At 37.6% G+C, this 24,333-nt stretch overlaps 3 protein-coding genes across 5 annotated transcripts; all 3 read left to right on the top strand.

Annotated features, from left to right (window-relative positions):
- Positions 1 to 943: 943 nt before the first annotated feature.
- Positions 944 to 10,746, top strand: LOC306820835 (bifunctional methylenetetrahydrofolate dehydrogenase/cyclohydrolase 2, mitochondrial-like). Of its 3 annotated transcripts, none has more exons than XM_079338838.1 (8): positions 944 to 1,133; positions 2,535 to 2,719; positions 2,846 to 2,968; positions 3,233 to 3,385; positions 5,385 to 5,492; positions 7,737 to 7,829; positions 9,834 to 9,959; positions 10,312 to 10,746. In XM_079338838.1, exons 1-8 carry the CDS (start codon positions 991 to 993, stop codon positions 10,425 to 10,427), a joined length of 1,047 nt encoding a protein of 348 aa, XP_079194964.1. In that variant the 5' UTR covers positions 944 to 990; the 3' UTR covers positions 10,428 to 10,746. The 3 variants fall into 3 exon arrangements, with proteins under 3 accessions (XP_079194964.1, XP_079194962.1, XP_079194963.1); XM_079338836.1 differs by lacking the exon at positions 944 to 1,133 and adding an exon at positions 1,238 to 1,321; XM_079338837.1 differs by lacking the exon at positions 944 to 1,133 and adding an exon at positions 1,291 to 1,379.
- Positions 10,747 to 12,101: 1,355 nt separating this feature from the next.
- Positions 12,102 to 14,128, top strand: epgn (epithelial mitogen homolog (mouse)). Its single transcript, XM_079367566.1, has 5 exons — positions 12,102 to 12,163; positions 12,288 to 12,407; positions 13,092 to 13,212; positions 13,350 to 13,502; positions 13,786 to 14,128. Exons 1-5 carry the CDS (start codon positions 12,130 to 12,132, stop codon positions 13,838 to 13,840), a joined length of 483 nt encoding a protein of 160 aa, XP_079223692.1. The 5' UTR covers positions 12,102 to 12,129; the 3' UTR covers positions 13,841 to 14,128.
- Positions 14,129 to 15,979: 1,851 nt separating this feature from the next.
- LOC306835883 (proepiregulin-like) lies at positions 15,980 to 22,187 on the top strand. The gene is made up of 5 exons (XM_079362663.1): positions 15,980 to 16,023; positions 18,917 to 19,000; positions 19,820 to 19,946; positions 20,071 to 20,217; positions 21,151 to 22,187. The coding sequence occupies exons 1-5, from the start codon at positions 15,984 to 15,986 to the stop codon at positions 21,239 to 21,241; spliced, it is 489 nt and encodes a 162-aa protein (XP_079218789.1). The 5' UTR covers positions 15,980 to 15,983; the 3' UTR covers positions 21,242 to 22,187.
- The last annotated feature ends 2,146 nt before the right edge of the window (positions 22,188 to 24,333 follow it).

Here is a 24,333-nt window from a genome sequence, read left to right as displayed (position 1 = left end):
AAGATAATGCGTGAGTGGCTTAGGGATAACTTTATGAATGTCCTTTAGTAGGCCAGCCAGAGTCCAAACTTGAATGCAATCTTAGAGCTATGAGACCTGAAAATGGCTGTCAACCCATGGTTGCCCTTCAGCCAGACAGAGTTTAAGAAGATATGCTGAAAAGAAAGGCAGAAAAACCCCTAAATCCAGTTGTGCAAAGCTTGTACGTCATACCTGTCCCTGTTAAGAACTCCTGCCTACAAATAGTTTCTCTCTTGCAGCCCTATAGGGACTGATGTATCTTTTTAAATGTGTTAAATATGATCTGCACATTATGTTTTTCATGAACACCTGAAGCTCCTTCTCTCTTTTTCAGTTTTCAGGTAAGTAAACAAACCAAATATGTGCTGCCATCTTGTGGCTTATCAGAGCATGGCTTTGACTCTCAGCTTTTTTCTTTTTTTTTTTTATTAGCACTTTATTATGACGTTAAGAACCTTGATTTACCTTCATAAATCTTCTTTATGAATGAAATATATTAAATAGACTACATATCCCATAGGTCACAAAACACTAATTGATGTTTTTAAATCAGCATGCATTACTATACACAAGTGTTCTACCAAAAGGGACAAAAAGTGTTACCTAAATGAATTGTAATAAATAAATGTGAATAAAAGCATTCTTCAATGAGATGACGTTAAATCTACAACCTGTAAATAAATAAACTGATTAAGCAGTGTTCCTCTGCTTTTGGTGTTTATGTAGTCTATTTTTGGCTGTACAAGGTAGAATCCTTTTTCGTGAAATTGTCTTCATCTGCCTCACACTTGCAATGGTATAATACATAATTTCTCATGTTTTCTAAACCTTAAGAAAAGGTGCAGCTTCTAATGTACTATCTCTCATTCATCAGCTGTGTTGTCTGTGAACTGCCCTACCCCCCTTTTGCTTCTGTCTCGTGCACAATCGCACACACGCGTCAACACACACACACATACACACACAAATATGGCGGCCTCTGTTTCACCGCTACGCTCCTCCTTCAGGATTTGTAGCCCGTTAACGTTACACCATCACTGCTGCCGGGCGAAATTGCAAATGCACAGAAAATGCGAGAGTCAAAGAAGACATCTTCACCGGACAGCAACAAGGTAAACAGCACTCTGTTTGAAACACCGCAGCCTTTTTCCCCCGTTAATGTGACGTAGGGGGGGACGGAGAGAGGCTGCGGGAGGGATGAGAGTTAACGCTTGAGCAGCACCGGTGAAGGCGTGCGCGTGTGTGTGTGCGCGGTCACGTGGTTGAGGATGGTGATTGACAGCAGGTTTCACCGTTCCCGGTACAGTTATAAAGGGCTGATTTGCCAGACATCACTCAAACCGTGAGGTCAATTTCAGGTCTCTGTTAACCGACTGCGCTTTTAAGCATCAGTGCCACACAACTCGACGCACAGGCTGCATTTTCACCCAGTGATGGTTTATGCTCGTGCTAACGGCCGGTTGGCTAACGTTACAATACGTTAACGTTTTACGTTAACGTCAAACCTAAGTTGTTTGAGGCTTTCTCACTCAATTGGCCAATTTCACTCAAACTAATTTAAAAAGGAAATAATACATAGTTTTAAACTTAGAAGAAACATGTCAAAGTTAAGCCCCGTCAGTAACTTAATGCTGTTTCAGTGTCAGTTAACGTTTTTTGTTTTTTTTCCAAATGGCAGCTACACCTACACCGTGTCTGACCAAGATTACCGACTTTAACCGTACTCACTAAACGTCGATGCAAACACAGATATATCTATGTTTGCGTATATATAGCTATGGTTGCAAAGCAAACACCTACAAACGTGAGCTGTTGCAGTGATTTGGCATGTGTAGTACGGAAGCCGAGAACGTCCATACTTGCCCTTTTCGCCCTTTATTAATTACGTCAGTATGTTGAAGATAATGCTCATTGTCTAGAGATGCGGAATTACATTTTCTTATTTTGAGCGTTTGACAGATAGCGGAGGAAACCATAATTCACCTGAGAAAAAAAACTATTACTGGATTGTTTTTTGAGATCTTCGTCAGTGCATGTAGTTTCGTTTGTTAGAGTCATTTTATACAAGCAAACAGTATACAAGTCTACAAAATGTTACAACTTTCTCTTGGCAAATGCAATACGACCTACATACTGAGGTTGACCTATTTTTCAAGTTTCAGGCCAAATCACTACCTACTGTTGCCAAGCCAACATGTATGCTGGCTTGGCTCAATTATCTCACTCCATCCGTTGAGATAACAAACTTTTATTCTTGAGATGAAGAAGTAACTTACTTCATCACTAGATATTATAACTTGAAATTAATTAAACCCAGCACTGCCATTCTCTGCCTCATTTTAAATGATACAGACATGGAGAAAATCCACCAACTGGATCATTTAACAGCAATTTAGAGCTTAATGCTTTCTAATCATTTGTTTTTGTTATTGGAATATCTTTAAACTCTTCCTGTCTTGGCATGTTTGCTGTATGTGTGTTTTCAGTCTTCGGTATATGATTTACCTTTCCAGGCATGCTGCTGTTGTGATATCTGGGACAGAGATGGCTCGACAGATTCACAGAGAAATCCAGCGTGATGTTGAAGATCTGGTTGCTCAGGGCAACATGAGACCACATTTAGGAGTGGTTTTGGTAGGGGACGACCCAGCCAGTCGTACTTATGTTAGGAATAAGACCCGGGCAGCCAGCATCCTTGGTAAGTTTACTGCATTACTGAGCAGATCTACGAATATTTCATAAGTCTCGGCATGCACGAACCCCAACATGTTTATGGCACAACATTATGAACGTGGACTGTGTGTGATGTTTGTATACTCTCCAGGTATTTCAAGTGACACGGTTATTCGGCCCAGCTCTGTCTCTCAGGAGGAGTTACTCGAGCTGATTGACAAGATGAACCGTGACTGGAGGGTCAGCGGCCTTTTGGTGCAGCTGCCACTTCCGGGTAAATCCCCAGCTGTATGAGAGTTTTTCCTGACTGATAAAGGTTAAATAAACAAGCTGGTCCTTACAATGAAATGACCAGAGATTGCTTAAATGGATTTTCCACGTTTCCAAGAGGGCAAGAGGGTGTCTTGTGGGAATTTCTTTTAGCTCCTGATTTTGAAAACATCTACATATTGCATGTTTTCGATCAGCGTGTAAACCCAGTGTAGGATGTTGCGATTATTGTATCTCATTGATCTGTCTTTTTCAATTTGGTCTTTAGAGCACATCAATGAGCGAGCAGTATGTAATGCCATCGCTCCTGAGAAGGATGTGGATGGCTTTCATATTGTGAATATTGGTAAGCTGTGTCTGGACCAGAGATCTATGGTGCCTGCCACACCTGCAGCTGTCTGGGAAATCATCAAAAGAGCTGGTAAACAATGTTTTTCTTCTGATGCGTTAGTATTGTCATATTTTTTTTACTTTGAATCGATTCAAATGTGGAGGGATGATCATTGATTGTGAGGACTGCAGCTAGTGCCAACTGTTTCTTTTGCCTCAATCATGTCATTATGCAATAATGAAAATACAATTTTAATGACTCTGAGACTGACCATTATCAGCAGATGACCTGTCACCCACTTTGCTTTTAGTATTGTCAGACCTGCCAGTGTGATTTGACTCTGAAACATTACGTTTTTTTACAGTAATCTACGTTACCCCTCAAACTTAAAAAAGTCGCCTCTGGAGCGACAGTGTCTTATATCCTCTAGATGGCGCTCGACCATAACTTTCCCAGCCTTGTAATTCAACTCTATCTAGTCTAAATAAACAGGATTTCTAAGTCATCTTCTTGGTAACGTAAGGATATGCAATTCAGATTCTGGGCAGAATGAGTCGAGTAAAATGTTATTGAAAAGGAAAATATGGTTTGGTTACATATTATTTTTAAACTATTCTCATTTCAGAATCCAGAACCAAGAAGAACAGTCGTAGATCAGTTGTTGTGAAAACTATTTCATACTGTTTGGGTTACAGTTGGATTTTGACCTTACTTTGCGATGCAATGAAAATACAGATATTTATTTGTACACATAATTATAAAATTACAATATGAGAAAAAATAATGATTACCTCAGAAAGTATTGTACTTCATGGGTTGTTTTCTTAGTTAAAGCAGCTGAATGCCCTGAGTTTGACGCAGCCTCCTACTGCTGCGAAGACTGTTTTGTTTTATGATGATCATGATGGAATTCAAGATAAGTGGCCTCTGACCCTGACAGAAGTTTTCACTATTTGCTATCAGAGGATTTTTGCAATTCTCGTCCCAGACAGCACTGAAGCAGCTTACTGCTCAGTGTGTCATAGATGATGACAGGTGGAACCCCTCCCTTCCTCTGTTTCAGCTGTATGTGGTAAAGATATATAAGGATGTATAAAAATCTGGAAATATATAGAAAAAACACAGAGATGATAAACGTTGTAAGTTTTATAGGATTTAGAGAGAACATGTCAGGTCCCATCAATATCATCATACAGTAGGTGCAGTGATCAAGATTTTGTTCTGCATTTGTCCCAAGAGGGTAAATTTGATTTGCAGCAGGAGCACACAGAAATTCAACCTACACAAGGACAACATCAACAGTAAAACCAGACACAATTAAAACAGGCACAAAGTGAAAGAACAATATTGTCAATAAAATCAGTCATGAGCTCGAAAAGTAAGTTTCTACCATGGAATGCAAAGTGTGATGTGAAGGTATGTGAATGTGCGACAACAGTGCAAGAAAAAACAAAAAATAAAGAAGAAGAGTAAGCTACCTTTTAGTTTACTGCACTGGGGATAAAAGAGACCTGGAGTATTTTAGTCTTCCTCACAGGTGCTCTAAAACGAAGGCCTGAGGGCAAAAGCTCAAACTCTCTCTGAAGTGGATGATCTAGTACAGCATTAGACCTCCTCAGGACTTACCTGTTATAAATGGCCAGCCTGCCATGTTCCTGAAATTTTGTTGGCCAGGTTTTGGTTTCCAAACATCAACATGGTGGTGTTCAATACACAGTTTAACAAGAACAACACCCAGATTTCTGTAGCGCTCCACAATCTTAATGTCAGCAGCCTTGATGACAGCTCGCAGCTTGCTCGCTTACTTGGCACTTTCTAAAATCAATAATCATGTATTCTGTTTTTGACACATTTAATTAGAGTAAAGACTCATCACACAAGATTGTCCCTCGCGTGAGGAATCAGTATCAAATCCCTGAACATGCTAGTGGGATGAGTCAGGCATTGTGTGGGATATTTTCAGAATTTTGCAATTATCAAACCATTATCTCCTTGCATGTTCTTAGCTTCCTTTTTTAAGTTGAGCAAAACAGTTATTAAGGCAAATGCTATTTCAAATATTTTCTAATAAAAACATGTGTTTGTGCAGGTATTGAGACAGTGGGAAAGAATGTGCTAGTGGCTGGTCGCTCCAAAAATGTTGGAATGCCCATCGCAATGTTGCTGCACACTGATCGCAACCATGAACGCCCAGGAGGTAGGTGTGCTCGTGTGTGCAGTGTGCATGAATGCAAGTTTGTGACTGTCTGTGTCTTAAAGGAAGTTGGGATTGCATTATGATTGGAGCACTTCTTTTATGATAAATGGTATTGCACCATCTTGGCTTTCCCTGTTCGGTACATATTGCTTAATTTATTTATTTATTATGTCAGGATGTGGCCAATAAAATTAAAGCTTCAGTGACTTTTTTGCGTCTTTCACAAAAGCTGATGCATGTCCTGCCAAGAGAGTTGAATGGGGGAAAAATAGGGAGTGTGAAGGAAAAGTCCAAACAGGGCAAGACTTTTGGCATTGTGCTGGCTAACGGATCAACTGTCCTTATAAGGCTGCAGGAAGCAAGGAGGGGATGTGGGTAGGTATTCAAAGGAATTTGCTAAGATGAGGCATCGAGATAAGTTTGTCCTGTCAAAGTATAGAGGTTGTTACAAGGTGAAAAGAACACCACAGCAGCTGCATGCAAACAAAAGGGGTGGGTGGTTTGTTTGTTTTCTCATAACCCAGGTGACCCGGTGATCAGTTAAAAAGGATCTTTGATCACCTGTACTCAACCACACATAAAGGTCAGTAGACAGAAACATAGCTGCATCTCCGGACTGAGTCACTGCAGTGTTAGGGTCACTTTGATGGTGAACGTGTAGGATCTAAATCTCATCCATGGTCGTCTCTGATACATTTTTAAATACATTATTCCATGTAGTAAAGATTATTACTAATGTGGACAGACCCCTCCCCCCTCCCACTCCTTAAAGTTATTCATCAGTTCTCTGTTGCCCATCTTATATTTGTGGCAGTTTTCTTATATGGGACAAACTACAGAGAAGACTCACATGAACAGGCCTTGTCTAACAGTGTGTGTTTATGTATCAGCCCACAGAGCCGCTTTCCCATTCTTTAAAATGCCAGTTGTCAACATACCAAGTTTTCTTTGCTAATGACAGAAAACACAACTACACTTGTTATTGATCAGAACCGAACAAGTTAAAACAGGTGAAAATATAAAACAGATATCTGTCAGATTCTTTGTACTGAGTATGAGGGAAACCCTTGAATTTTATCTTCATGTAATGTTAATATAATTGATGAATTTTCAATTTCATTGACAATTTTCAATTGTAAATGAAAAAGACTTTAGTGGATGTTTGGCTGAATGTGCAACAACTCACTGACCTGGTTAAAGAGCTGATGGAAGGAATAGAAAAACCTTTAATAAGGGGGGTCAAGGATAGTCTGTTGAACTTCACAAAGGGGGAACAAATATTTATCTTCAAAAGATATGAAGATTTGACTGTGTTTTCTATACATATTTCTACACAGCCAGAAATGACCCATAAAAAGGGTTTCACTTCCTCTCTCACTCACACACAAATACACACACGAACCCATATCCTGTCAGGTATGTGACCTGAAGGTTTGTTGTGCTGTGACTTGCCCTTCCTTCTCCTTCATCCTTATCTACTTTGAGTGTACCGGTACCTCTTTGTCCCGCTCCACTCCTCTTCTCCTGGTCACACTTCATCTGTTATTACGCAGGAGGCCCCATAGTGAAATGAATGACCTAACACAAGATGCCTCACGGTTCTGAGGCAGATCATGAGGACAGTTTCTTTCACTTGACCAATAAAATAAACAGAATAATATCAGGGGGCTAACGTAGCTCATCAAAATGATTCTGCAAATGAGTTCTGACTTTTTGTTTTTCTGGTAGAAGTGCTGATCCTTGTAGATAGTTAACGCTCTGTTATTTTTAAGATGTCTTCCTTTGAGTCTTTTGCCAACTTTATATGATGGAGGGTGAATAGAGCTTTGTTTGTAATTTCTCAAGGCTGCTGGCAGTCTTACGAAATGACACTGAGTGAAAGCAGCCTGCTTGTACTTTTCCAAACTCGTAAAAACATTTTAACACTCCGGCATGCTTCTTTCCTGCTCTCTTCAAAGTGCAATTGACAAGCCACTGTTATGTCTTCAGCTCATTCAGACGGCTCCATAAATCAGACACAAATCAGAGACTAGTTTGAGGCTTTCTTTTTGAACCTACTTTTTATTTAATTAGAGTTTATTATTTTTAATAAAGCACTTTAAGACTAAACATGTTGGAATGGAGGTAAATAAAATTGCAGCTCTAAATTGGAAAGAGTTCGTCAGGTAAAAAAAAAAAAAAGTAAACTTGAATTATCACTGAGTTGATAGATCTGTTGTTTCTGTGTGTGCTGTTTCCTCTCAGGTGATGCCACTGTGACCATCACCCACAGATGTACACCAAGAGAACAGCTGAAGGAGCTGAGCAGCCTGGCTGACATCATTATTGCAGCTGCAGGTGCATTCATTTTTATTTTGTTTGTTTTATTTAACCAGGAACAAAAAAAAAAAAAGATTAAAAATCTAATTTTAAAAAGTGTCCTGGTCAAGACAGGCAGCAGCTTACTTAACAGGGTTTCTGACAAACAATGGAAAAAGTAAATGACACATTTCAACAAAAAATATATATTTTAAGACCATAATATATCAGATAAAACATCTACAGCCAGATGTTTCTGCCTCCAAGTCAGGAGCAAGCAGACGTTTCCCTCGTTCAGGTCTGAGTTTTGTAACGGAGCAAGAAAAGTTCCTGTCAGGCATCAGAACCAATTTAACCAGGATTTGTTTTCTTTTGTTACTTGCTATAATGAATATCCTTAATGTCATCCCTTACTGTCTGAAAAATGATGTTGGTTATATTCTTCAATGAAAAACATGACAGGACATTAACACCATGGAGTACAAGTCATGACTTGATCTTTCATCTTTCAAAAATCCACTTTTTTGTTTTGTCGTGAAGAGATTACTTCTTAACTCAAGAGTTCACTTGTCAAACCAGTGTAAGATGCTATTGACCTAAAGCAGTCTCTTCTGAATATCAAAAACATCAACTCTGATGTTTAAGTGAGTTTTTTACCCTTTGACCTGCCGTCGTCACACTGCAGTGGGAATGACTGCTTCATGTAGTAAGAATAGTGATATTTGGTAAGTGGAATCAGTGCAGGGCAGGAGTGTCTGTTGAGAGACATGAAACGTCTACATGCCTTAAGGGGATGCTCTTCCTTTTGTAATAAATGGCTATCCCTTATGACTAAGAGCGGCTTTCAGGGAAGGGCATGTACACTTTCTTTTCATCCAACTGTAAGGTTTCACTTTCAGGGACAAGCAAACTGTATAGCCAGTGCTTTGTATCAGTAAGTGCACGACAGCCATGTTGGCTACAAACTGTTGTTCATGTCACATGTTTGTTTTGTGTTTTTGGAAATCATTGTGTGTAGTAGGACCTCAAACTGTATCCCATTATTTGATAGCTGTAATTGCAATCTGAGAGGTTTAAAGTGGCAGCTCTCTGGCAGTCAGTGTAGCTGTAGAATATTTCAGTATTTCCTTTTAGACAGTCAGCTGTGGTGTCAACAGTTTTCTAACAGAAGCTGTGATTAAAAGGAAATCTCGAGTATCACAAAGCCTGCCAGTTCAATGACTTCAATACTTTGACTTCATTGAAACTGAAGAACTTGTGTCTTACCTTATAAGTCTTGTTTAAATGGCTATGGTGGTTGTATTAGAAACTGCAGAGGAGTCTTCAGATATCTTTTAACAAACCAACCAAACTGCTAAATTGACCAATAATCTTTAAAGTTTCAGCATTCAGATAAAAAGGAAAACAAGCTTCCTAATCACTTTAGACATTTATTGAAGCTTTTTATGGATGTTTATCAAAACAAAATCATTTGCTTTATATATGCTTTCTTCTCTAAAGCAGAGTTTTTCTTCTCTAAAGCAGAGTATGATGTTTTTAAGTACCGTAAGCATCAATATCTATTCATCCCAATATTGAATTGGATTTCCCTCGGGATCAATAAAGTATCTATCTATCTATCTATCTATCTATCTATCTATCTATCTATCTATCTATCTATCTATCTATCTATCTATCTATCTATCTATCTATCTATCTATCTATCTATCTATCTATCTATCTATCTATCTATCTATCTATCTATCTATCAATATAAAAATGTATCTTATTGGAGCTTCAAGCTTTGTCGAGCCAGCTCACTCAAAGAAAGCCCCGCTATGCTGAGCTTGCTTCGTGGTACACCGTTCGGCTTCATCACCTCATCTTGAAGCAGTCTTGACTCTGAAGTCTCTCTGCCGAAATCTAGTTTGGTGATCTAAACTTTAACTGCATATTTTGCGTTCTACAGATTTTACTGAGTTTAAACACACCAGGAGCTAGTTTAGTTCCAAACTGACTAGAGTCTAGCTCTCACTCACTTGTGATTGTCATTTCTGTCCATAGGTGTTCCTGGGCTGATCACAGCAGATATGGTAAAAGAGGGAGCAGCAGTCATTGACGTGGGGATTAACCGCATCAAGGACCCCAAAACGGGAAAACTGCGTCTCATCGGTGACGTTGACTTTGAGGGTAAATAAATAACTTTTTTGTACTGGTAATGCAACAATGTTTGATCACTCGTTAATTAATCAACTGTCTTTATATTATTTCTCAGGGTAGTCACTATACATCATATTTTTTTTATCACATTGTGTTCACAAGAGGCACTGAAAACCAGATTGTTCAAATTGTTTCTAGCTCCACTATAACCCTGTAAGGGAGCTCATCAGAAAGAGTGGACTATGTCACATTTTTTAAACTGCTATTTTTGATATTTTCTGCCTTCACTTTACATCAGTGTTCATTTGATCGACTGACACTCTGTAGGTTTAAAACTGACATGAACAAAATTAGTGCTCAATGTTCTACATGTTTGTTGCAGGAGTTAAAGAGAAGGCAGGCTTCATCACACCGGTTCCTGGAGGCGTGGGTCCGATGACGGTCGCCATGCTGATGAGGAACACTGTGACTGCTGCCAGAAACGCACTGATGCATTGAACACACACCATAGAAAGCCACTGGTTTTATTGAATGATATTCAGTTCAAACACTGATCCATATATGCAAACATACTGTACCTACATACATACACTTTTATTTCAAATTCATGAGCTGAAGACTCCATACCTGCTGGGAAACTTACTTGATATGTACTTGATTTATATTTTGTTCATCTATGTATTTAAGTTATTTATTTCAGAGTTCACTTTTAAAGAGTTTAGATTCATATTTTTTCTACTGAAGTCATTCTGGTTCATTTTTGAACATTCCAGATTCACTGGAAAAGGAAATTAAAAAAAACAATGCTGTGCCAGTATTATAGACTCTGTCTTTTTTGGTACTTCTACCCATTCCCATTCACTTCAGTTTCAACTTGTGTTCAAAGCAGCATGACCAACATTGGCATGCTAACACCCAAGATATACCTATGGCCAATATTTCTCCCACTTACCATTTCGTACAATGATCAGTTTGAATAATTTAGCATGTAGATATTAGCATTTAGCATAGTACAGACTGCAGGCAGGTTTGCCTTGTTTTTTGTTCTAAATCTTGAGACTGCTCATCCTGTAAAAGTCCCTCTACGAGCAGAGTAATGCAGGGAATATTTACTTGTCTACTTTCGCAACTCTTTAAATTAAAGTCACAGTTTGCTTATTAGCATGCTAATTAGTCGGCTATTGGCCGCTTATAAGATTACTATACTTGGCTTGGTATGGCTTTTATATGTTAGAAGGAGGCAAAAACATAAAGATCATAATTCATGTACAACAACTTCCTTCCTATTAAAAAGCAGTAATTCTGAAAGAATTGAGGGCAAACTCTTAGTTAATATAGATTATGGTCATGTAGAATAAAGTGTCTTTATGTTTATAGTGACTATTAACTAGGTAGTACGCTATTAATAAGCATGTTAAGAAGCAACTAGCGAATGTTGAAGTGTGAGCTTTTATTAATTTATTTGAATGCATTGTTTGAACACCATTGTTATGCAGCCTTTATAAAGGGTTTAAAAGATTTCAAAAAAACACTTTAAATCATGCTTTACTTAAATTTAAATAACTGATATTCTTCAGCCATTTCATCAGAAAAGTTTCTCTTGAAAACACTTTCAGCTTCCATATAAAGCCTCAAGATGTCTTTAACAGACCTTTTAATTATAGCAGATTATCGTCTATGCTGGAAAGATTTTGTGTCCTGCAACAAAGACATTTTAGGAAATCACCTCTCACTGTAGAGAACACTTCATATCATCTGAACACATCTATGCCTCTTATCTTTCTTGTCAGTTGTTATCACCCCTCATAGAAAAATGAGGCTTTCACAACTCCTGTAAATGCCAAAGAGGCAACCCACAGAAAGGTGTAACTATTAATTTGCCAAGAGTTTACGTGGCTTCAGAGACTTGCAGAGAATAAACCACGTTTAAAGAGCTTCAGCTTCAGGGTAATCACTTGCCCCATCATCAACCTGTAGACTCTGCCCGTGCATGCAGAGTGTCAGAGCAAAGAAAAGGAAATGATGCAAATAGAATTTTTGGAAGGAAATGCTTCTCATTTTTCAGAAAGTCACTCTTCATTGATTGGCTATCCAAATCTTGGCGGTGAAGGGATACAAAGTATTTAAGCTTTGTTACGGCATCCAGAAAGGCAGAAGAGTTGAGCTGAGAACATCAGACAGACACAGACGAGAAGACGAGATGTTCACAAGGAGACAGAACAACATGGAGAAGGGTACGTTTGTTGTTTACTCAAATTTTAAATAAGTTACATTAGCTGATAAACCATTTTCACATAAAAATCTCAGCTGAAACTTATTTGTCATGTTTTTTTTTTTCCCCCCCAATCATCCTTACAGCAGTTGCAGTGCTTATTCTCCTGGCCTCAGCAGGAAATTCTGCAATACTGGGCGACATCCTCCTTACCACTGAAATTCCTGCTCTGTCAAACTCCTCTCTGACCACAATAATCAACAATAGTAAGTGTCTTCACTGGAGTGTGTAGTTTGTGTCTTGCAGACATTGAACTGTGCTAAGGAGTTTGTAAACACATAAACAACTAAATATTACTTAAAATGTGTTAAATTATGTGGATGTGTTGTTTGAATATCATCCTTTTGATTTGGGGATTGGTGTGCATAAGGTTGCATATTTAATGTCACATTTTGATGCCTTTATATGAGGACGCATATTTTTTTTCTATTGCTCTATTATAAAAGAAAATGTATCAATTGAATTTTGTACATCAAAATGCAAATAGAGCACAAGAAATTCCAAAGTTCAAAATTGTACCTGAAAAAGATGACTCTTACAAATTCTGACAAATCTGTGAGGTCTCCAGGGGGTCCAACTTTGATCAACATTACACACCAGTAATTAATTGTGGGTTCCATTTCTGCACCATAGAATGAGCTAAAAGCAACTTCAAGTGTTAATATTACCTAATTTTAACATAATAAAAAAATGTTTCCCAATCAAAAATAAATGGGTTGTTATGAAATATTTTTTTCCCCCAAAATTGTTTGCACATCAATATTTCTGAACCCTATCACTTATTTTTCCATCAGCGTCAGTTGATTAACTCATGGCACAATTGGGCCACTATACAATGTGTTCATGTTCAATTTGATTATTGATCATAAAATGACTCTGTTTCTCTGCAGGCAGTATGGAGGGACCTCGCGTTTTGCGCTCACATAAATCATGTGGAAGCGAACATGAAAACTACTGTGAGAATGGTGGAGAGTGCATGTTCCCTCAAGACAGTGAAAAACCTTTCTGCATGTAAGAACTGTCACACACGTTTCAGCCTAGCCTGGTATATGGCTATGATAGGTCTATTTTGCTTTATATCTAGATGCACATGTTGGTTCGTGTTCCACTTTGGAATGCACTCACATATTTCTCTGTTTGTTCTGCAGCTGCACGTCTTCGTACAGTGGGCCTCGCTGCCTCTTCTTCGTCGATAACAGCCGCACTCAGGTTGATCTGGAGGGACTATTGGGTATCATTTTTGGGGTTCTCATGCTGATAACTGTACTGGCCATCTTGTTCTTCTGCTTTGCCTATAAGAGGTGAGTGTCTGCAGGCTTTCTACATACAATGCAGTGCATGTATCAAGAACTGTAGAAAATGTATTTTGATATTTGGAATCTCTTTAAAATCCTGCTTTTATTGATAAAATTTGAAACACTTTGTGTCTGCATTGTCTCTCTGTAGCTCAGTTATCTTTACTTAAATGAGTCAATCTTCATATCCAATGCAGTGGTGTATTTAAAGCAAGCAGATCTTTGTTTAAAAACATATTTCATAGTTATAAACGATTAAATACAATATTCAAATGATTTTGTTTTCCAGGTGTATAAAATCAGCTCCACTCATAAAATCTGCCCCATCTGAGTCATCAGTGTGATACAACAACTTTCTGCTGTTCGTAATCTACATCATCTTCACCATCACTCTCAGTTTGAGTATCACTATTCGGGGAATCATGTCCCAAACATTTCAACAGACCACACAATGTCAAGAATCCACAGCAGTGCAAATGGACTGAGGAAAGAGATGTGTCCGACACTGACCTGGAGCTGAATATTTATGAATAACAGGCTTATACATGGCTCACTTTATCGGCCTTGAAAGAATAAATGATAATTTATTGTAATATTGCTGTTAACTTATTCAAAGTGTTAAATTTATTTAAAATGTTTAATAAATGTAAAAATAAAAGTGAGTGTCTTCAATTTCTTTGTTCACATTTTACCTACAAACACAAGTTATAACATTTCTATAACTGTGGTTAGAGAGGGATAACTCACACTGAGATGCACATGCACGTTTTGAAAGAGCAAAATAGATCTAAAAAAAAAAAATCTCATGGCATTACTCAAGTGACAAAAAAACCCAACAAAAAACATTGCAAAGACGGAACCATGAATGCATCACAAGGCCATAGTCTTAAATGAGATCATGCATCTTATTGTCCAAAATAATCACATTTGTAATTCTCGCTAGAGCTTTTTCCGCCATTTATCACCAGTGGGGGAAAATGTACAGTATCAAATTGATTGACAGGGGCGGCTGTGGATCAGTGGTAAAGTGGGTCATCTCTCTGTAACCGGTGTAAATCTGCGTTGTGTGAAATTTATGCTGTGACACCAGGATTCTTTCAATTCTTTAATCTGGCAGCAGGCATCAGAAAAGCACAGACAAAACTCCAAATCAACTTCTCAGTCCGCTCCAGATTGTCTGCCAAAGGCAAAGGTAAAGGTAAGAAAGGGGCAATCAACATGAAATGTACAATTTACACACAAAACAAAGCATACCTGGCAACGGAAAAGCACAGACAAAACTCCAAATGAATTTCTCAGTCCGCTCCAGATTCTAAACAGATTAAATAAGAGTACAATGTATTAATGCGCGTGCACGTAAACTAGTTTAAATTGTCGTGCACGGCAATCCTTAACAAATAAAGTAATACATATTTAGAATATTTCAATGAAATCAATGTACCAAAGACTAAAGAAAAGACTGTACAACATTCTGAAAACGATAAATATCCACAAAATAAAATAATAATTACAGGATGGAAGGTGATAAAAACTTGACAAAACAATGGACACCCACCTCTCCCAAAGGCATTTGTAAGAAGGGACAGAGGGGAGACGGCAAAACGAATACATAATAATAACCAAAGAAGAAGAAAACAAGGAAAGAGGGCTAGCGGACTACAAAACAAGACTTAACAGACAATGGACAGGTAATTTTGTATAAGAACAAAGAACAAAAATGCACAAACATATATGACACAGGAAGGTTGGGGTTCGGCCCCCAGCTACTTTAACTGTGGTGTACAAATGTAAACAAATGGAACAATGGACACTTTATATATCAGCCTCTGCCATCAGTGTGATTTGGTAGGTGTGACTTAAAAACACTTCTAGTTGTAAGAAGACAAGAAAAGAACCATACAAGCTCAAGTCCATTAACCATTGCTTTTGAAGTGCTTGTACTTAACTACTGTTTTCCGTTTTATGCAGTTTATAGGCTGTTATATAGACTTAACATTTTAAATGCTAGAATGTAACTTGTCATCAGTTGTATCCTGATTCGTAAAGCTTTTTAATATATGCAGAGTTTCATAATACTATGAACTCCTGACAGTTTATGGTGTTTTATGTTTTTTACTTCAAGGATCTGCACAATTCTCCCACCACTGTCTTATCTCTAAGTGTATTGAAGTCCATCCTCAGTCTATAGGCGGATGACGGCAATAGAAGCAGCCCCTCCTTTTTTGTTCATTTGGATCTTTGAAGTGTGAAATAGTCCAAATTATAGGAGTCTGTCATCACCACACCCAGACCGCAAGATTAAAGCCCATTGGTTTCGACCTTGTGTCTGCCAGGAAAGCCATTGAAAGCTATTCTTTTACTTTATAATTATTTTTGACAAGTCGGAAGCGTCTGTATACCTGCGCGCACACAGAGAGTCTCCTGTCTGTCTGTCTCTGTGTGTCTCTGTCTGTCTCTCAGTGTGTGTGTGTGTGGTAGCTCTCTGAAATGGGGAACAGCAAACCTTCAGCGCTCCTCTCACTTATCGGTAAGTTGATGTTAACGATGTCAATTTGACGGAGATTTACTTCTAATTTTTACATTTTATAGCTTGTCATGTAGTTGCTATGATTTTTTGTTTTGTTAATAAGTATATTTAGGACTACTCAAATACTTAACTTTGGATACGTTTAAATTCAAGGACGGCCTGAAGCTCTCTCTCTCTCTCTCTCTCTCTTTCTTTATCTCTCTCTCTCTCTCTCTCTTTATCTCTCTCTCTCTCTCTCTCTCTTTCTTTCTCTCTCTCTCTCTTTCTTTATCTCTCTCTCTCTCTCTCTCTCTCTTTCTCTCTCTCTCTCTCTCTCTCTCTCTCTCTCTCTCTCTCTCACACACACAATTAAAGCAAAATTAATCTTAACTAACCTTTTATTACTCTGCATTTTTCTAACAATTTGCTGTTAAATTTTCTTCTTAAAGTTTTTAATGTAATTAAGTTCCTCTATTAAAAATATAGATTGTGATTGAGTATATCATTTTTCATATAATGGTAGATGTTGAAGACATCTTTTGCCCTCCTCCCTCAAACATGAATGATGAGTTGAAGATCAACCTAATCCACCTTGAACATCTACAGTACATCTGTATTTTAAAATCAGCACTAACACAATTCCAAATCAATGGCAGTGAAATGTTTCTGGCAAAGAAATGATTTTCCTTTGAATACAGAAATGCAGAGAGTTTAAGGTACTTAAAGGACTCATTTTGCAGACAACAGTTGCTGATTTGTGTAATCCTTTATTATAGGTGCTAACTGTATAGTATTACTTATTATAAATAGTGACTGATATGCATTCCTGATAAAGTGGAAGTCTAGACCCTCATACCTGTGTTAATGAACTGATGCACTCTGAGCGTAAAGGATGCTGCAGGAATTTGGCACATATCAAGAACTGGAGATTTACTGTGTTGCACATGTGGTCTGAATAAATCTGTCATTTCAGATTAAGATACTAAACAAGGAAACATTGTATTCTTGCATATATAAACACTTGAGTTACAAGTGAGGTAACAACATCCTTTTTAAGTAAAATTGAGAAATATGCCATCCTGCATATTATTTCATATAAAAAGTACAAATGTGTGAAAAAGTACTCACAGTAATCTGCTTTTATTTTTTTCTGAATTCATTTTTTTAATATCAGCGACATTTTGTTTTCAGTCATAAACGGTAATAATATTTTCTCTTTCTGCTGATCTTGATTATGTGGATCAAATAAAGTTGTTGTTGTTGACCTGCTCTGTTTACCCCGGACTAAACATTTTTATCAACCAGCAGAATATTGCTTGTTCATCTCTTTATCATTTGATCATTATTCAGTTTGTTGGAAAAGTACAGGTGTAATTCTAACGCTTATTGATACAATAAGGCAAGATTGTGAGAGCAGTGAGTCAGAGACTCATTATATAAATAAAGGGTTATTGATTAGTAATACTGTACAATAACTTTGTTCGTCACCACTTCCAGCTCACCCTGTACTTTAAACCATTCAGCCACGTCAGATACACCCAACAACCAGCCTTAGTCCTGTCACTGAAAATACTGGGAAAAATATTACTGCAGCCATAACAACAACAACAAACTGGGAGAGAGAAATGATGGACAGGATTTAATAGAGAGATTCATAACCAGTCACAACCAGACACATCATGCACACAGGCTCCTATGTTTTTTGGTCCTGCCTGCAGGAATGTGGGTGTCTGCAAACACAGCACATTTTAAAGTTATGCAGGCTGGTACAGGCATGTGGGCCTTTCGTGTCTCATTTGGAGAAGTGAACACACAAAAAATGGCTGCAAAGCTGATGTTTCTTGCCAAAATGTTTCATAATTCCGCTCATTTTTATAAGCTGAAATTTTCCTTTATGGGAGTGGGAAGTATCACATTACTACAGTCAATTAACAAATCAATTAGGACTAAAGCATAAGACGACAATCCTGTGTCAGGTAAAATATCCTGTTACTGAGATACATTTATCATCATTATCTTCAGAATACATTTTTACCCAAGAGGCTGTTTGTGTTCGTGTCAACTTAATGTTAGGATGTATACATTGTAAGTAATGTGAAATATTAATGTAATTGAATAACTCATATATTTTAGTTATGTATGTTGGGCTTTTCCACACATAAAATAAGTTCACGTGATGTTAAAAATCATGTGTTAGCTTAGATTTAAGAGCACTGCAGTGATTTGATTTGAGTCACAGGTTGATTGACAGGCCCAACGATCATCACAGTTTCTGTTTTTCTTTTCTAAGAAAATTCTGCTTTTCATCTGAAACATTTCAATTTAAAATTGTCAGGCCTTGAATGTATTCAGTTTAAACTATAGGAGAAGAGTCTGCACAGTGGTGCAGTAAGTAGTGCTGTCACCTCACTGCAAGAAGGATCCTGGTTTGAATCCCTGATGGGACAGCGGCCTTTTGGTGTTGCATGTTCTACTTGTACATAGATGGCTTCTCTGGCTTCCTCCCAGAGTCCAAATACATCATTGTGTGCAGCGGTGACTCTAGCTCACCTGTAGGTATTACTGGTTACCTGTTTTAACTTGTCAGCTCTGTTATTTGGTGACAACCTGGCTGTCCCAGTCTATGTTGTACTCACCTCTTGCCCAATGACTGCTGGGATCAGCTCCAGCCCCCCTGCTTTCCCAAGTAGAATACATGGTATAAATAAATGATGTTCAGAATCTTGGGAGTAACAGCATCAATTCTTAGATTTAGTAAACCTGTAGAAGAGTTGATTCTGACCTATTAGGAAGACACGATGCAAAAAAATTGAAATCAGAAAAACAGGTTCATACAGTATGTTCCTTTGAAGACCATCTCTTCAGACTTTAAGTCTGTAATTTATTAAACGCGACATATTCTCTGTTCAAACAGGTGTCATGCTGCTCTGGCCGTATGTTCTCACAAAGAGCGTCTCATCCAGACTGCAAACCGAGGACAGCTCTACTCTCACTGCAGGTATTAAACCAAACACCAAACGCTTGTTAATGTATGTTTTTTCAATGTATAACAACAAACTATTGGATGTTTTAATCATGACACCTTTAAACATGTTTAAAAGCCAAATCATAGTTTTTTTTTAAAAAAAAGCATCTTTCTAAGAACAATGTTATACATTGATCTCATACAGGATTTTACTCTGATCACTGATCATACCTGCTACATTTAGTTTATTTTATTTTGGAAAGTTGTTTTTGATATGATAGTAATGAACAGCTGGTCAACACAAAACACAGATTATTGAGGAGACAACATTTGAAAGATTCCAAATAATCTCAACAAACAGCATTAAAAATCTTGCATGATGCATTCAATGGACATTCTCTGTTTTTAACGTTTCCAAGATGAAACAGCCATTTTAATAAATGCTTTTCAGAAGATTTGCTTGTTTTTTTCGACTTTATATATTTGTTCACAAGGTTGTATAGGTTGTGCAGAAACATCATGTATTTCTCTTGTTTATGTTGTATTCATATGTTTTCATGAGGCTTGTTGTGTGTTTGATTAATTGATTTTACCGTAGAGGAGTCATATTTTCTAAAGGAGACTCTGAAGTGTATTGTATCTTATCCTAAAGATGTTTCAACCCTAACTATACGTTTATCATTAGACAAATAATAAGGGCCAAAAACCCCACAGTAAGAATGAAATATGTTCTTTTGATCAATGTAAACTCAGATGTAGACATATGTGAGTCTGTTTTTTGAAAAAAAAAAAATATATATATTTGTTTTTGTTGACAACACATTTAATAATATCACTGTCTTGTTGTCTCAGTTCAGGGAGAAGAGCGCCCTCATGTGGTGAAGCGGTCAACACAGAAATGTGAAAGCGCATTTGACAAATACTGTCTGAACAACGGCCAGTGCATACTGCTGGTGGACATCAACGAACATCACTGCAAGTATGATCCAGTGTGTGTGTGTGTGTGTGTGTGTGTGTATGTGTAGGTGTGCACATATGCGTGTGTGTGTGTGTGTCTGTTGTGTCATATCTGTTCACTGCTGACTTGTCACCTTGTCTTGCAGGTGTGACGACGGCTTCTACGGCCCCCGTTGTGGAAACCTCGAGCTGGTGTTTCAGCCAATGGCACAAGAGCAGATCCTACTGACTGTTTTCTGTGTGATTCTGCTGATGATCGGTCTGGCTGGAGCTCTGTACTTCTGCTGCAAATGGTGAGGCTTGAATTTGTGAAGTGATGAAGTGTGTGTGTATATGTGTGTGTGTGTGTGTGTGTGTGTGTGTGTGTGTGTGTTAATGTCTTCACTGTTGGGGAGAGTTGATTGAGCAACATTAAATAGAATTATTTGAATGTTTTTGTTTGTCGTCAGGACAATTCCCTTTTTCATATTAGATATTGGGCTTTTGTTTTAATCTTTGACTTCTGCCCATTTTCTTAAATCTCAGTAAACAATATCTTAATATCTAACGTCTGCAGGTTACATTGGGGGAAAAAATCTGTGCAATTTATTAAGTTAAAATTTTCTCAAGATTTTTTTTTTCTTTTTTCGCTTAAAACCTTGATATGAACTCCGTAATAACGCTTGGAGCATTTGAGATCTTAGACAGCAACTTGTATGGTGTCGTGAAAGGAGAGTTACAGCAGTCTCACTCAACAGTTTCACTCCCATGGCTCTCAAACTCTTGTAGATAAATGAAATACTGTCTTTTCTCAGCTTTCTTTCTGCAACTGTTTGAATGTAGGCCAAATGTGTAAAAATCATTTAACTACAAGAATTTGCACTGAAACCCGTATCTTTTTTTGTTGATTTTTTGTGGTCGTTCCTATTTTCATTCAGCTAATAAAGAGTGATCATCGCTTTTTAAGGTGATTCATTTACTACCTCTGTCATCATGTTAAACCTGCAGGTGTGCCTTCTACCTGAAATCAAGCGCCCAATGATGTAATGTCTGCTCCACCACCTGTTTCATGCGGACACATGTCAAAACAAGGACCTTGAATACAATCTTAAATTTTAATTCCGTTGGTCACCTTGCAGTTTTGTCAGGTCATCCCATGAGATCTTGTATAAGTAGTATACAAAGTGAATTGTTTTTGATGAGAGCTTGTAAATAAAAAATAACTGTCCTTGTTTTCTTCCACATAGGTACAAGAAAAACAGATTTTCACGTCCTCCAAAGCGGCAGGGCTACAAAGGAGTCAAGTGTGACTCGATCCCATTGCATCAACCTCTCTAAAGGCAAACCTGAACTGAACTTTACCTGACATGCTTGTTCTTAGTGGCTGGCTACTTCATTTTCTCTCTCATCATATAGGCTCTGATAAAAAAAAAAAAAAAATTAAGACAGTTTGACAAAAAGTTTCTGTGGAGGGTCATTTCAGAAAAAGATGCTGTACTGATACATCATCATAGAAATCCACAGAACAGCCTCAGATAAGCAGAAGGTTCAACTGATTTTGACTGATAATGATTGGCATACATTTGATAATTACCATCAAAAACTGTGCCAAACAATTGATTTACAAACTTCAGATATATATATATTTGTAGCTATTATGGGAACAGAAAACAGTCATTACAGACATTAGTGCTGGCATATATTTGTGATGCTTTTTTTTTTGTTTTATCTTTTAAAACAAATACATAATTTTTTAGTTAGTGCAACCATTCTGTTTTGTATGTTTGACTGTTTGATTTGTTTAGTCAGAAAAAATTCTGTTATTGTTGATAATTTATTGATAATGTCTACACTGGAATCTGTTACTCCTTGAATATCTCCTTCTGTTTGAATTTATTTGATATTTTATTTAACTCTATTTTAATACATGTTTGTGCTCTGAAGGGCAGACGACTAAAATGTCTACATTCCTCAGTTGTTGTTGTTTTTTCTTTTTTTTTTAAACTGATTTCACATTTTTGTCTACATGCAATGCAAAGTTTTGTTCCGTTAAAGAAAACAAAAAAGTGTATTAAAGCTCATACATTTCTAACAGTCAGGTTGTTCTCCCTTCATTTAAAGGATGACTCAGATCTCTAATCTAAACGTGTCTATTGTCAGAAACTGGATCTTTGAGTAAAAGCTTTACTTGATAAGCTGAGTTGCTTCATCAATCCAAAAGTGTCTAACAGCCTGATCATAGCAGACATTGTGACTAATGACATCCAAACATCAGCGTTTCATTCAGTGTGCATTCTGGTTTATGCCCCCTTTATGTTTCTTTTCCCATTTTAACCAATCAAATGTTAATCAAAGAAAATAATAAACTTTACAATATATAAATCTTCTAAAACTGACTGAAGGATGACTGAACCCCTTATAGAACACTGGAAACACATTTGACTTTAACATGTTGAATAGTAGATAAACAAATAGGACTCCCTCTTGGTGGTAGAAGTAAGTATCAGACCTCACACCTAAGTGCATCCAAATTAAATCTAGAAACTCGTATTCTTATAAAAGAAAACAAGACAGCAAGTGTTTGTCTAGAAGTCACCCCTGTCAGTAGAACTGAAAAGTTCTGTTGTTTGTCATTATGTTCTCTTTATAACACATGCACAGGATTTAGAATTTCTCAATACATTATCTTAAGATTTATCTTGGGGGTTTTGGCCTTTATTCAATGGGACAGTTGATAGAATGCAAACCATAGAGTGGGGAATGTGTTGGGTAAAGGAGCCCCAGGGCAGACCCTAGATACAGAGGTACATATCACACATCTTTATGTGTGTGTGTGTTTGTGTGTGTGCCGAGAGTGTGCATGCAAAATCTGCAAGTCTTTCTAAAAACTGTTTATTTGGCTATTGCTTTTAAAACAAGACAAACATAGATATTTCAAATTGCACGGTCACAATATGGTCTGATGATGCTTCGTAATGCTCAGTGCTGTGTTCCGTGTCAAGTTAAACAATAGCTCCATTTGACTTTTTGTACCCTCATTAGAGTCAATGAGCCGTTTCAACACCCGACTGAAGCCTTTAAATATGTTCTTTATTCTAATGAACAGCAGTGATTGCATGTAAACATTAACCCAACTGCAGACACTGCACTGATTTAGCCCTACTCAAAAACACATTAGCATGCACACACACACGCAAGAAGCCACAAACACACCCATTCGGCTGGGTTCAGTTTGTTCTAAATACAAATTTAGGAAATGCTGCTCTAATCTGTGTTACTGTTATTACCTCATTATTGCATAAATACTAGCAGGTTTCTTGTGCCATGAGTAGAGAGCATGGTGGAAGCCCCAGGTTTCATCCTTGCGTGTCCTGTAACAAAACACATGAAATTCCACGTGTGCCATGTACACATATGTTTTGCATCACAAGGTTGACTCATGTTGTGTTTTCACTGTTATCCTTGTCAGCCACGCGAGCAGCATGGATCGAATGGTAATGTAGGTCGATCCAAAACTCTAAGATGTAATAATCTTTACAGTTTTAAGATGGATTGGAATATAATTTGGTGCAGATATTCATGAACCTCTGAAGATGAATCTTAAAGTCTTTTTTGAAGATACCATGGCTTTTACTAGAGCCAGCAGCAGGTCAAAAGATCCAGTTAGTCCAAATATATCAAAACATCTTGTTAACGAACCTTTCCAAACTTTTGTACAGGATTCATGGTTTCTGTAGAATAAATCCTCATGACTGATCGCCTTTACTTTGTTACTTAAATATCATATATATCATATAAAGTCCAAGTGTTCAGTACAGCCATGGTGACTGTCTGTATACAATCATATTATGTTTTCAGGAGTGTAAGGACATTTGACTCAGGTTGTGCTTAAAGTGGACAACAATCCCTTTTTCAAAGGCAAAAGCTTAATCGTCATAGCTACTATTATTTCACAGTTTTAACCAAATAGAGACAGCTATATTTGTGTCTCAAAGTGTTCATGCTGTTAGGTGCTTCTTCCCAGGCTTGTGTCAGACTTTCCATATGTTCACATCACCTATTCAGAGTGCCACTACACTTAATCCAAACAAAAATAATCAATAATCCAAAATCTCATTCCCCAGCCATTCTAAACAAAAACGTGTCTGGATTTTTGATCCGCTGTTGAGTTCCCTGCATTCCTCACAGGTTTCTATGGAATTCCACCAGAGCAAGGACGAGCTTCTGTGTACAGACACAACAACATACCCAACACGCCCTCCTCTGCAGCTTCCCCACCCAAGCCTTAAGGTCTCTCTGTCGTTACAGCGTACAGAAATAGTAACACACTGTCATCATTGAATCAAACTGTACTCATGACAGCTCAGATGCTAAGAGACAACCAGATACAACCATGAAACATGAACAAAAATATTGATTTAAGATGACAG

This window comes from Symphodus melops (assembly GCF_947650265.1).
Source record: "Symphodus melops genome assembly, chromosome: 1".
Taxonomy (NCBI): domain Eukaryota; kingdom Metazoa; phylum Chordata; class Actinopteri; order Labriformes; family Labridae; genus Symphodus; species Symphodus melops.
Note: the sequence above shows the minus strand (reverse complement) of the source record. Positions and strands in the feature narration are given on the sequence as shown.

Excerpts from the sequence above, each read along its gene's own strand:
- LOC306820835 (XM_079338838.1), top strand. The coding sequence starts at position 991 with ATGGCGGCCTCTGTTTCACCGCTACGCTCCTCCTTCAGGATTTGTAGC. Across the intron at positions 1,134-2,534 it reads CTTCACCGGACAGCAACAAG|GCATGCTGCTGTTGTGATAT; the intron begins GTAAACAGCACT and ends TTACCTTTCCAG. Across the intron at positions 5,493-7,736 it reads CAACCATGAACGCCCAGGAG|GTGATGCCACTGTGACCATC; the intron begins GTAGGTGTGCTC and ends GTTTCCTCTCAG.
- epgn (XM_079367566.1), top strand. The coding sequence starts at position 12,130 with ATGTTCACAAGGAGACAGAACAACATGGAGAAGG. Across the intron at positions 12,164-12,287 it reads ACAGAACAACATGGAGAAGG|CAGTTGCAGTGCTTATTCTC; the intron begins GTACGTTTGTTG and ends TCATCCTTACAG. Across the intron at positions 12,408-13,091 it reads GACCACAATAATCAACAATA|GCAGTATGGAGGGACCTCGC; the intron begins GTAAGTGTCTTC and ends GTTTCTCTGCAG.
- LOC306835883 (XM_079362663.1), top strand. The coding sequence starts at position 15,984 with ATGGGGAACAGCAAACCTTCAGCGCTCCTCTCACTTATCG. Across the intron at positions 16,024-18,916 it reads AGCGCTCCTCTCACTTATCG|GTGTCATGCTGCTCTGGCCG; the intron begins GTAAGTTGATGT and ends CTGTTCAAACAG. Across the intron at positions 19,947-20,070 it reads ATCAACGAACATCACTGCAA|GTGTGACGACGGCTTCTACG; the intron begins GTATGATCCAGT and ends CTTGTCTTGCAG.